Source organism: Hesperophylax consimilis, chromosome 12, assembly GCF_061612785.1.
Source record: "Hesperophylax consimilis isolate HC1 chromosome 12, BYU_Hcon_1.0, whole genome shotgun sequence".
Taxonomy (NCBI): Eukaryota; Metazoa; Arthropoda; class Insecta; order Trichoptera; family Limnephilidae; genus Hesperophylax; species Hesperophylax consimilis.
The window spans coordinates 22,499,833-22,513,019 of NC_142847.1; the positions used below are offsets into that span (position 1 = coordinate 22,499,833).

Genomic DNA, 13,187 nt, shown 5'->3' on the forward strand with positions numbered 1-13,187 from the left:
GCATTGATCCTCGCAAATCCTAAAGAGCGAAGCTCCAGCAAGGATCTCAGCCGTCAATTCCAAGATGTAAACGAATTTCTTTCTTATTTTATAAGCAATAATTATTAGCCTGAAACATTCATCCACATTGAAAAATCTCCTGATAAAAGATACATGACGCCAACGGGACTTGAACCCGTGTCCTTTCGATTTCCGGTCGACAGCTCTGACCGCTGAGCTATGGCGGCTTATCTCTTATCCGAGAAATAATTCAATATATACTAGTGTTTCATTCAACAATTACTGCTTGTTACATTTTTCACCTGAAACAACCAAAAAATAATAATTAATATTTGACAAGTTCTAATATTCTCACCAAAAAATGTAGACAATTTGTCTCGACGCCATCTAGTGAGAGAGTTAGCACTTACAATGCCTTTCTCATATAAAATAAAGTTGGTTGTTTCAGGTGAAAAATGTAATAAGTAGTAATTGTTGAATGAAACACTAGTATATAGGTATTGAATTATTTCGCAGATAAGAGATAAGCCGCCATAGCTCAGTGGTCAGAGCTGTCGACCGGAAATCGAAAGGACACGGGTTCAAGTCCCGTTGGCGTCATGTATCTTTTATCAGGAGATTTTTCAATGTGGATGAGTGTTTCAGGCTAATAATTATTGCTTATAAAATAATTGTTACCCTTTGTGCTATGCATAAAAAATCTTGTCTTACCAAAAAAAATAATAATAATTTCTTTCTGATTTTCGTTTGAGAGTCGTTAATAATGTCGTCATTGATAAAATTAATTAGGTATTCACTGAAATTACCGGAAGAGATTTTTCATTTATGTGTGATCGATTTTTATAATCTTTTGGTTACTAAATACATGCTTAAATATATTTTTAGTAGGTACCTAAAAGTATATAAAATTATTTTCATAGTATTATCTTCAAGTTATCCACCATAATAGGTATAAATTTACACATGAAAATTGTCCTCAATAAGTGTGAAGGACAATAATACAATTTCTAATAATAATAAACACATTTAGATGAAAAATACAAATATATGTACTATTTTTAGGTATATATTATATAGGTAGTCCTGTAGGTATAGGGAGGTTGTACGTAGGTAGGTACCTACTTTCAACGAAACAAATTTGAGCTTTATTTTATAGCTTTTCAGGAAACTTATTTTAATTTGTCAATTTATTTATGTTTGAAACATTTTATCTTTAAATATTCATATAATTGGAGTAAAGTTTTTTTAATACATTGCCAGAAAGTATCAGAATTTTCATAAAAAATTTCATCTCAAAGAACACATTGAAAATATAAACTGAATATATATAGATATAAATAAAGAACTAAGGAACATATAATAACAATAATACATCCCCAATACACACTAGCCTGGCCTTATCATGGTAGTATCTCATTTAAAACATTATGTGAAATGTGCAAATTAACACATTTTCTATAAATGACCAAACATTTTTTTTTAATAAACATATATGGGAAGGTAGGTATATATTATTTGACAGTGTTAGCAAGTTCTGATAGAATAATATTTGTGTTTGAAGTATTAACCGCTGACAATTATAAAACCTACAGACAAAATTTTTATGTATAAAAACATTAATTTAAATGTACATTTTTAAATTTCTCATCAGCTTAAATTTTTGTGTCTGTTGAGAGATATTTATTTACGAAAGTCGAAACCATTTTAAATACATTTTTCAAGCCATACTTTTAATTAAATGCTATCCCAATCATCTAGAATTTATTATCAACCTGTTTCGTTATATGCGGGTGTGATAAATTCCGAGTTAATTATTTACGTAGTTCGCTCTCCGCCGCCCCGCTTTAAACACTTTGTAGGTGTCGCTAATTAAATTTGAATTCCTTCCCCGGTATCATCCCCTCCCCTCATTTCCCCGAGGGCGGACTTCGACAACGGACCAATGGCGGACTACGGAGGATCGGCCACCATCATCATGGGCGGACCTTGTTACTGAACTCCGCCCAGGCGATGTTTTTTTTTGTTCCGACAAAACCGTCAACTTCACACCGCGAGTGTGAAACGTCTTTCGAGTAAAATGAATAATGTAATTAATTAAGTTGGTAGTTGGGAGATGTTCACATTAATTAGCGCGTCATTAAAAATGGTTTATTTCATAGTATTTTTTGTTATTTTATTAGAACGGCAATATCGATTGTAATGTTCGATTATAAATATTTAAATTTGCTTGTTATTACCTAAATAAGAAGATAAAAAATTTACAGATAAAATACTGGCGCAATTGTTCACCATAAAGTAGTTCGTAAGTACTATGTATTTCCAGGGATAATTTTATTGGTTTCTTGGTTGTATTCTTGATTCTTGATTCTTGAATCTTGATTCTTGATTCTTGATTATTGATTCTTGATTCTTGATTCTTGATTCTTGATTCTTGATTCTTGATTCTTGATTCTTGATTCTTGATTCTTGATTCTTGATTCTTGATTCTTGATTCTTGATTCTTGATTCTTGATTCTTGATTCTTCATTCTTGATTCTTAATTCTTGATTCTTGATTCTTATACCCGACCACTACATTTTTGGAAAAAGAAGTGAGTTATTTTTATATTTTCGTGGATAGTATTTTACGCAAAAGTTGTAAACCAGTATCAGATACCTACCTAGTGTAGGTACAGTCAAAACAGATTAAAGGAAAACTCGTGGAAAAAGAAAGGCTTATAAAGTATTTGATTATTTCATTGCAAGTGACCATTGGAAAAGAAATGATTTTGCGTTAAATCCACGAACATCGCTCCTACCTATGTTTTTTGAACTGTACAAAAATGAACTTATACATCGTTAACAATGAATTCCAACTACATACACTATTCCATTCATTAGAAATATTTGTCAGGGAAAAAAAACATACCTGAAAGTTTTCAGCTATTTTCAGAAAACTGAAATACACTCTTCCCATTACTAAAATCAATCGACTTAAATAAATGCAAGATTTTTCCACGCCTTAAAAACATTTGAAATTTTTTAGATTTTCATTAAAATTTTCGCAAAAAGCGTCGAATTAACTGAAATTGTTTAATGTTAGTCGCATTAAAATCAACAGATTTTCATTTATTTGGTCCAATTTTCTTTTGCTTTCCCTGTCACGTGCCTTAAGTTGACTGCTCCATGTGCTACCTTTGGAGTGGGAGAGAGTGAGAAAGGTAATACAACACCTCCAATACAAAATTCTATGCGAATGAAGGAGAAAACCCATTTATCCTCCAAACGAAAGGGGACATCACAGCTTGAGTGTGAAAATTATATCATTGAAACGTGCGAGAGAACGAGAGGTCATAAAGATTAGACAGAGAGATAAAATATGTTTAAAGATAAACAGAATACAGCTTTACATGAGATGGCGATATTGAATTTGTTTTATAATGAAAGAGATAGAAGATGATATTGCAACGTGAAATAGATTGTTATAGGATCGCATGAGGAAAAAAGAGACAGTATGATTTAATATGAAACAGCTGGATAAGCTTTGAATAAAATTAAAAGCGACCGCGACAGAGTATTATGATGTATGGAGGCAGCCTTTGAATAACGCGTTGGAGCGAGACAAAACTAGTCTGCGTGTAATATTTTGAGGCGGTTTCACGCGGCAGAGAGGGAGAGGTGCATTTTACTAGAGAGGGATGGAGCAATACGAATTGTCGCGGGGAGCTTTTTGAATTTCGAGCGGCAGTTGGCGAAGGGAGCGCGAGAAATGTTCCACGCGTTCGGTATTTGAATTTGAATGTTTTCCATAGAACAGAATGACAGTTCTATTCGTTGACAGTTCGTTGTTTGGTTGTCATTCTAACTAGAAAAGTATGAACATTACTACGTATTGAAAATATTATTTAACAACGTTTATTTATTATCAGGTATTTATCGATACAGAATAAAATAAAAACAAACAAAATAGTAATATGTCTCCATTAAAAAATTAAATAATGTGAAGTGCCGTGATCAAAATATTGAACTATATACCACCAACTAAATTTAAATCTAAGACTTATTTAATTGAATTATTTTGTATTTAGATATACACTTTTTTCGAAAAGATTTAAGTGTCATCGATGTATTGTTTTGTAGATGAATTTTAGTGTTGTGATTTTATTTTGAGATGTTAGTGAAGAAAAAAAAAATAATGTTTGAAATGAAAGGATGAAATAAAAAAATGCCATGTAAAAGTGAGTCAGTGATAATTTTTTTTTTTATTTCGTTGACATTGCCTATTTGAATCACTAAACCACAGGGTTCAATTCCCGTGTAGAATTCTGAGAAACAGAAAAAAAGATAAACACTAGATAGTTTCAGTACAGATTTTTTTTCCATATGATATGATTCTGTAACATTTTATTTCTTAGTTGATACAAAATAATTAAACGGCAGATTAAATTCAATGGATATGGGATAAGATACGTCTTAACAAAAAAATAAGATACATAGTCTCTATCTGTTTCCCACTAAAAACTGTGATATCTGATGTCAATGCAGCTACGAGTATGTTCCCCTGGCAATGCAATATTCGTTTTTTGTGATGATGATGATTTTGTGATTAAATTGTGAAATAGGGAACTATAAAATATCTATTAGACTTACAGGCACCTAATACATGATGCCGTGTAGACTGTTTTATATATACAGGGTTTTCCAATAAGAGGTGTTATTTTGATATTCAATCTTAAAAGATCAATAGGTTAGTTGCTTGAGTGGCATGTAGCGCCGTTTTTTGAAAATAAACGTTGTTCAGATCAATACCATACAATTTCGGCCATACAAAATCATTAATAATCTCTCGATAGCGCAATCCATTCACCGTAACTGTTGCTCCAGCCTCATTTTCAAAAAGTAAGGTCCAATGACTCCGCCAGACCATAAACTGCACCAAACAGTCACACGTTGAAGATAAAAAGGCTTTTCAACAATAATTCTTAGATTTTCCGAGCCCCAGATGCGACAATTTTGCTTGTCAACGAAGCCACCGAGGTGGAAATGGGCCTCATCACTCAAGATGATTTGCATTTGATTCACTCAAGTGAATTTTAATAATTTAAATGCGTTGTTAAAGTGTTTATTGTTCCATTTTTAATAATGGCCTAGTTTCTACTTGTCAAATGTCAAAAAATAACAACTTCAAAAGTAACATCTACCGAAATAGCGGGCTATTTAAAATAACACCTCTTATTGGAAAACCCTGTATTTAAAAAAAATTATAAAAGAAAAAGTATTTTTAAAAAACATACCTAGTTGTAATTTGGTAGACGCTGGGTACGGTAAATAGCTCTAATCTAAAACTCACAGTATCTTCAAACTGTTATAATTATTAAACTCGTATCATTTCAAATTTGTTTTCATTCCCTTGACAGTTAGTTTATAAATTGATTTGTTACATTAGTAGAAAATTATTGCGATTATTATAATAATATGTATAATGAAGACGGGTAGGTACCCACAGCATATTATTTTAGATTTTGTAACATTTTAAGTACATACTTCTAGTAATTTATAGCATTAAATAAGTTTAATGTCCATCACTATTTCAAATTGAACACCCACAAACACAATATAAACCGCCCATGAATCAGGGGTGGACTTACCGGCAAGCTACCAAGAATTTAATGTAGGCCCAAGAGTGAAATCCGATCGGTCGATATGCCTAGCTGATCAAAAAACTGTCCCAAATTTTCATGTTACCTTAGTTAAGCTAGGCACAATAAAAAAATAATATCTGTGTATTTGCGCAGTTTGCTGTTCGATTTAGAGGTTATCACCGTCATTGTTGGATACCGGCATAATCAATCACAACCATTGCCGTATATTTATGTAATAATGGACATTGCTAAAATACAAACATAATATCTATGAATTGAATATCTTAATATCCATATCCATTACTTAAAAGTCAAATAGATGATACGGAACAATCGCCAGCGTTAATTTAACCATCTTCAATAAAGAATAAACAATAATACTAGAAGTGAGTTCGATATGAATTTGAATTGAAACGAATGTTCCATATGGCCCAATGGCTTAGCGCTTTGCCTCACTTATACATCCCATTTGAATTTTGTGAATACAGTTTTATTTTGGAAATTTAAGCCTCGATTAGGTTAATTTTTGGATCACGAAACACGTCCACAAGGCACTTCTGTGGTTATTCTTTATTCTATGGTTTCACCGAACCTTTCATGGCCCATTATTGGTGCATATATTTCTCTTACACTCTATGAAGTTTTAACTTTACCTGAACAAAACTTACAATGTCATAAAGGTTTAATTTTTGTTTATATAGGGAGTGATATTGTGTGTAAAAAAAATGATCGCATTTCGCAGTAAGACGAATGCAAAGAACATGAACGTTGGTATGGCAAGTTTTGTGTTATTAAATATTTGGGCCTATTTTAAGCTCCAATTCGCCCCTGTTTGCTGTGTAATAAAGACGAGAGTAATTCGATTGCAAGTTATTATGTCGTGGTGCTGTGACACTGACTCTGTAACAGCAGTGACAGGTGATACCACTAACTGTCACCGGTCTCGTGTCGCATGTGGCTGTAGATTGGTACAATGGGATGAAGCGTTTAGCGCTTTGTCACAGAATAGCTTTATCAGTTGATTTATTGTCACGCCATTTTTTATAATATGATAAAATTTTGGATTTTGAAACGTTTCCTGAATTATTATATGAAATTTATATGTAAGAAATTTTATATATAGGTATTATTATAGACAGATAGTTAGTAGTGGAAGTGTTCTAGTTGGCGTAATCAAGTCGAGTGGGGTTCAGAAGAATGTAAATCCGCTAAATATGAGACGAAATGACGTAGAAGATGAATGAAGATTAATATATTGGTAATAAGTTGTGTAAGAATAGTGGTATTGTTATAGAGTTAGGTAAATTACATCAACGATCTTTTTAAAGCCAATCAAAACCAATGTACTCAACGTATATCTATTGTATTGGCTTAGATGTGAAATGGTTTTCCAAAACCTTTATTTGTCAGGAAATTTTACTAATAAATTTCTCATTTTCAGAAGTAAAATACAACAACTAAGAAACAACAAATTTAAATCAGACATTTGAAAAATTTAAAACCCCAATGAAATAAACTTTTCAACATTAAATTACAAGTGAAATCATCAGTGAAAACAGACAAAACAACATTATCGTTAATTTAATGCAAATAAGCTTTGGACACCAAAGTGATTGATTTGATAATAATTACTTTGTAACACAAAAATCATTACTCTATATGCAATTTATTCACTGACACTATTATAGTAATATAGTGTGACAAAATTTAATATCAAAGATTCTAATCATAGATAAAAACATCGTTATTAATTTTTTTGTACGCTAAAATCACTGCTGTGAATTACTACCATAAAATTGATTGTTGAACATAGAATTCAAACACATATAAAAGTTAAATATTTGACCCAAGTGCGAAAAAAGAAACCTTATTTTAGTGATTTAAATTTATTGAAACAAATAACAGCAAAGTTTTTGAAAGAAACAGGAAATAACGACATTGAAAAAGAGTTAACTACTATAATTTTATCAACAGTTGAAGACAAATTAACGACTATTATTAACTGTTGGTCCTAAAAAACAACGGTCTATTCAATTTAATTAGTGTTAAATTAAGTCGTCAAGATTGTCGAGTCGTTCTTCGAGCTCAATGGTGACCAGGACAAGACGGTGAAGCTCTCGGGCCCGTCGTTGTTCGAGCCCCATGGGCGGGGGCCTGTAGCCGCCTTGCTGCTGGGCGCCGGCGCCGTGGAGCTCGCGTGGGGGCCCGGGGGGCGCCTGTGGGGCGGGGGGCGCGCGCCCTGCTGGCCGCCGCTGCTGCCCTTCCTGCCGGTGCCGCCCTTCGTGGCCCGCCCGCAGGCCCACCCGCTGGGGCAGCCTAGGAGGCCCCCTTCTACTGATTCCAATGATGATGGTGAGTTTCAATATAATTTATTAATCTACCTATAGACCGCAAGTGAAATAAGGTGCGCAGATGCACGTCTGTTGCTATGCATGGAAAGGGCGTGATTTATTAGTAGATCGCTAGCGTTCGTTGGTGGCTTGGGGTGCCGCACTCACCTCCCGTATAGCGCTTAATTCTGGACGACGTGTAAATAATGTGTAAAAGTCCTTCACATGAAGCAGGTACTTTGTTATGTGACATTATAATTTGAAATAAAACAATAAATTTGTATATACATAGTTATATCTACTATGTGGTGGTGGAATTGATTTCACTTTGAATTTTTGTAGAATTTAAAACGATTTCTAGAGCAGACTATTTTAATTTAACTTTATTTTTATTTAAGATAGGTATATAGTATAATAACACATGCACAGTCCTTCTCACTGGAGATTCCAATTCAGGATGGACTGTAGGTTGAAGTTACCATGAAATATACGTTTGCACTTGTTTGAGTAGGCCTTGATTGATTATTTATTATTTTAGATCTCAATTGTATCAGGGTAAAGCCTTTTTGTTTAGGTGTTTACGTTGAAGAATACAAATTAATGAGTGATAGTTGCGAAGAATGGACAAAAATGGAGGCATTTGAACTCAGAATGAGCCAACATGTGACAAAAGCATATGGGTTGTACCTCATATCATACATGTATTTGCCTATCCCATTAGAAAACGGCGGAGAACTTTATGATAGGTGTAAACTAACTAGAAATATCGGTACAAGTTATAGGTGTTACAATATTTATGTATTTATATTATACACCAATACGGACTTTAACAAACATGTGATATACCTACATAATAATTTAGTGGAATAGTAGGTATTCATGTAAAATTTGCTATTTAAATTGTATATAAATAACCCTTGCAGGAGAATAAATGGTACTATGCTAACTAATTAATTGTTATTAATATTGAGGTGTGTTATTATAGCCTTCTTGTAACTAAAGGGTTTTCCAATAAGAGGTGTTATTTTGAATAGTCGGCTATTTCGGTAGATGTTACTTTTGAAGCTGACATTCTTTGTCATTTGACAAGTAGAAACTACGCCATTAATAAAAATGGGACGATACATGCTTCAACAACGCATTGAAATTCACTTGAGTGAATCAAATGCAAATCATCTTGAGTGATGAGGCCCATTTCCACCTCGGTGGCTTCGTCAACAAGTAAAATTGTCGCATCTGGGGCTCGGAAAACCCAAGAGTTATTGTTGAAAAGCCTCTCTATCTTCAACGTGTGACTGTTTGGTGCGGTTTATGGTCCGGCGGAGTCATTGGTCCTTATTTTTTTGAAAATGAGGCTGGAGCAACAGTTACGGTGAATAGATTGCGCTATCGAGAGATGATTGATGATTTTTTATGGCCGAAATATGATGTTATTGATTTGGACAACGTTTACTTTCAACAAGACGGCGCTACGTGCCACACAAGCAACAAAATCATTGATCTTTTACGATTGAATATCAAAATTACACCTCTTATTGGATAATCCTGTATATTCCGTGCAGTTGAACAAGTCTACTATTTCACATGCAATGTAGGTACAAGCGAATATCTAAATAGCTCCTGATATTGTTGATATTGTCAAAAAAATTTTCGATCGAGTAGTTCTAGTTAATATGTGATAGGTAATTAGGTTGAGTAAATCAGGTCTGTCTATAATTCCATTAACAATTTTAAACATAAAATTCTAGTCAGAAATAGGTCTTTTTTCTAGAGAGTTTAAAGTATTTCTCCCATAAGTTATTATATTCTTCTCCATATAGTTAGAGAAATGATGGCGACTACAAAGGATGCTGAGATTTTCAGCCATTAAATTATATCCAGCGTCGTGCAGCATCAATGTGCCCCCGGGTAACTGGTGGAGTGGACACTATTAAACAACTTGCTTTAGAGTTTGAAGTTGTGCATTATGTATCAAATATCTACAGTTCATCAACAAAAATATACCTTAGCGCACTGTATACCAATATTATCGCCCCAAAAGCAAGATAACGTTTTTAATTAAATATTTATTTTAGAATTATTGCATTATAAGTAATTATGGTAAAAAATATTATTAAAATAATTCATCAAATTGATCGCGTGTTTCATCGTAAAAACCACTGTCATCTAATTAACATCAACGTCACCTAATCAATTTTAGCGAATATTTATAAAAAATACAAAAAACCTAACATTAGTCAACAGACTGATATCAGCAATTAACTTTCAATAGACTCGGGTGAGCTCATCAATAACGCACGGATAAAAGGGAGTATTGCTAATTTATTAAATTCGCGGTGAAAACAGGACAGTAGGCCGCCTCCTAATAAAATCTTAGTACTTTCTGAATACGTCAGAACACGTGTTCATGAACCTGCGTTTAGCCTGTCAATATATAATGACGAAATGTACCATTAAAACTTACTTTTTTAAGCTATCGTACCCTTAAATTAAATATACCATTCCTAAGAGTCCAGTTATATTCAATTTTTCAATTAAGACCTAAATCCTGTATCTAAATTTCGCCAATAAACCATTAGATAATGTTAATTAAGTGTTAATCTCAAGTGACCTACCAGGTAAGTATTGTACTGTATATTTTCTCCATAAATAGTTAAGTAATAACATAGATCACTGTAGAAATGTATTATAAGTTTGTACAGCGCCCTTGAGGTGATTTTACACAAAAACGGCGCTATACAAGTCATCCAATTATTATTATTATTTTATTATTATTATAACACGTGTTCCGACGTCGCGTTGATATAAACTTTTTTACTAAAAAAATAACCAAAAACCTAAAAATTCACTCGGAAAGGTTCACTTGCATTCCCGTTTTTTAACAGGAATAAGCATTATTTTAAATCAGTTATCAGAGGTTATAATTTCAAACGGATCTCTCAGCGGCAGGATCATACGTAAAAGGTACCTACGACTAAATGTATTACGCTAAATTCAATGAATCACCGCATAGCGCGTAAACAGACTGATGCAACGAAATCAACTAATATTGATAATACATACCTACCTAATATATCAATTTAGGTCTTCAGATACATTTTTTTATTAGTCCATTAATAATTATCTGTGTAACTAAGTGTGGGTGGTGACTCCGAAAGGAAATTACTTCCATTGAATTAAAATGATGACTTCCTCTAGGCGACTGCGCTTATATTTAATGGCTCAATCACAGATCATTATTGCCGTGGTCGAAGCTGGCCTGGTCGGTTGAGTGAGTACACTGTTAGGCAGGTAGATACTTGCCGACTTGCGTGTATTTTGTTATTTAGATGCTCGACTTTGTTACTTAGATGCTCAAATGACACAAAACTGCCAATAATGCAGGGATTGAGAATTGGATAAATAAGATTGCAAATCTAGTAGCGATGCCCAGAATTACTCCTACCACCTACTAATAAAGCTATCGGAGCTCATTGTAATCTATCACTAAATAACGTCTGTCTTACTAATTAGATTCTTACACGCCCGTTCAACGTTGGTGTGGTAAAGCCGGTTGGTTTAAGACCGTTTAAGCCAAAAATGTGTTTTGTTGACCCCGGTGTTTTTTATGTTAAAAGTTTTGAGACAAACCAAGCACCTGAACAACTAACAGTGTTTAATTTAGTTATTCAGGTGCTTAATTTGAATTATCATTAAGTGCCTTATAGAGTTTTGACGTTCACAAATAATCTTTAAGGATAAGTTAATAAACTTATGTCTACCCATTCAAACAATCAATCAATTCATTCGTTTGGCACATTAGTAAGAACCAACATTATAAATACTAATGAAACTGAGTAAAATCACTTTATTTGTAAATAAATACATACATAATAATTAATTTACCAATAATTTTCCTAATATCTCACCTTTTAACTTAAATACCAGTATTATTATTATTATAATGACTGTACGGTTTAGGATATTTGTAAACGGAAGTGGAGCCCTCTGTTATTTTAAATATGTTTTCAAACCTTTTTATCTGCTAGTTTTTTTTTGTTTTTTCAAATATCGAATGTCACCAAAACATTCTAAATCTGACGGGATACACATGACGTCATACGTACCTTGGTTTTGTCAAACAACAATTATTTCGGAAAAACATGAATTATTTTGAAATAATTTGTGATCCACGGTAGTGACCCGTGTGTGAGTATAGGAAGTGCAACTTGGCACATAATTCACGCGGTCGGCCAATCCGTGAGGTAGCCGTTTAAGTACGATCAGAACCCGCCGACCAATCACAGGGATATTGAATGCCTGACGGTTTTAATCGTTTTTAATTTACGATTTATTAAATGTACGCGTAATGATACGCATATGAGATATATTCAGAATCAGCGTTTATTGATCTACGAGTATATACATGTTTATTGAGCCATAATATTTTTCACTCAAGTACTGGCGATATCAATGCTCACAGGCTACTGACGGTTGTGTGCAGTTGGGACTCTTGTCCCTATATAATATTTAATGACTATAATTATTATTATTACATTATTTAGGTCTCCATCAAACATCACGACTTTAAATATTGAATTGTTAATCAAACGATACCTATCTCTCATAATTCTAGCCTGTGGTCTTAGAAACAAACACCACCTTTTCTAATACGATTAAATTACTTACGTCGACGTATTTTGAACCTATTTAGATGAATATTATTTATCAACTCGTTACAGATTTAAAAAAAATAACGTCTATTTTCCAATTCTATTCGACCACGAAAATTATTTTAAAATATAATTTATCCATTCCTACTAATAATAATACTTGAATCTCAGTATAGTTAATCTACGTAAGTACCTACGTAGGTACCATTATAAATTGTTTAATCGGTGTTTCGCATAAATGAAAGACGATTAAACACGAAAAATTTGCATAATTACGTACCGTTTTTTGTTCACATTTCAATAGTCGGTAATTATCGTTCTTTAATTTTGTCTGATTATGTAATGAAATCATGGAATTTTCGCGTATTGTGAGATTAATTATTATCCATACTAATTATTACCGAATTAATTGTACTAAAGCTGGGTTGCCACCTATGTTCTATTTCATGGAATGGAAACCGTTTAGAAATGGAAATTGTTGTGCGTTCACACTTGCTCTATTCTATTATATGGTCAGTTCTATGTAGAATATAATGAAATTTTATTCATCATTACACGGAGAAAATAAGTATTGCTAATTTATTG

At 33.1% G+C, this 13,187-nt stretch overlaps 1 protein-coding gene across 1 annotated transcript in view; it reads left to right on the forward strand.

Moving 5' to 3' along the window:
* The first annotated feature begins 7,204 nt into the window (after window positions 1-7,204).
* Window positions 7,205-13,187, forward strand: part of OdsH (Ods-site homeobox) — an 88,812-nt gene continuing 82,829 nt past the window's right edge. Inside the window, exons 1-2 of the mRNA XM_089637969.1 lie at window positions 7,205-7,229; window positions 7,676-7,972. Coding sequence (XP_089494095.1) covers window positions 7,205-7,229; window positions 7,676-7,972 — 322 coding nt within the window. The remainder of the gene's footprint in view (window positions 7,230-7,675; window positions 7,973-13,187) is intronic.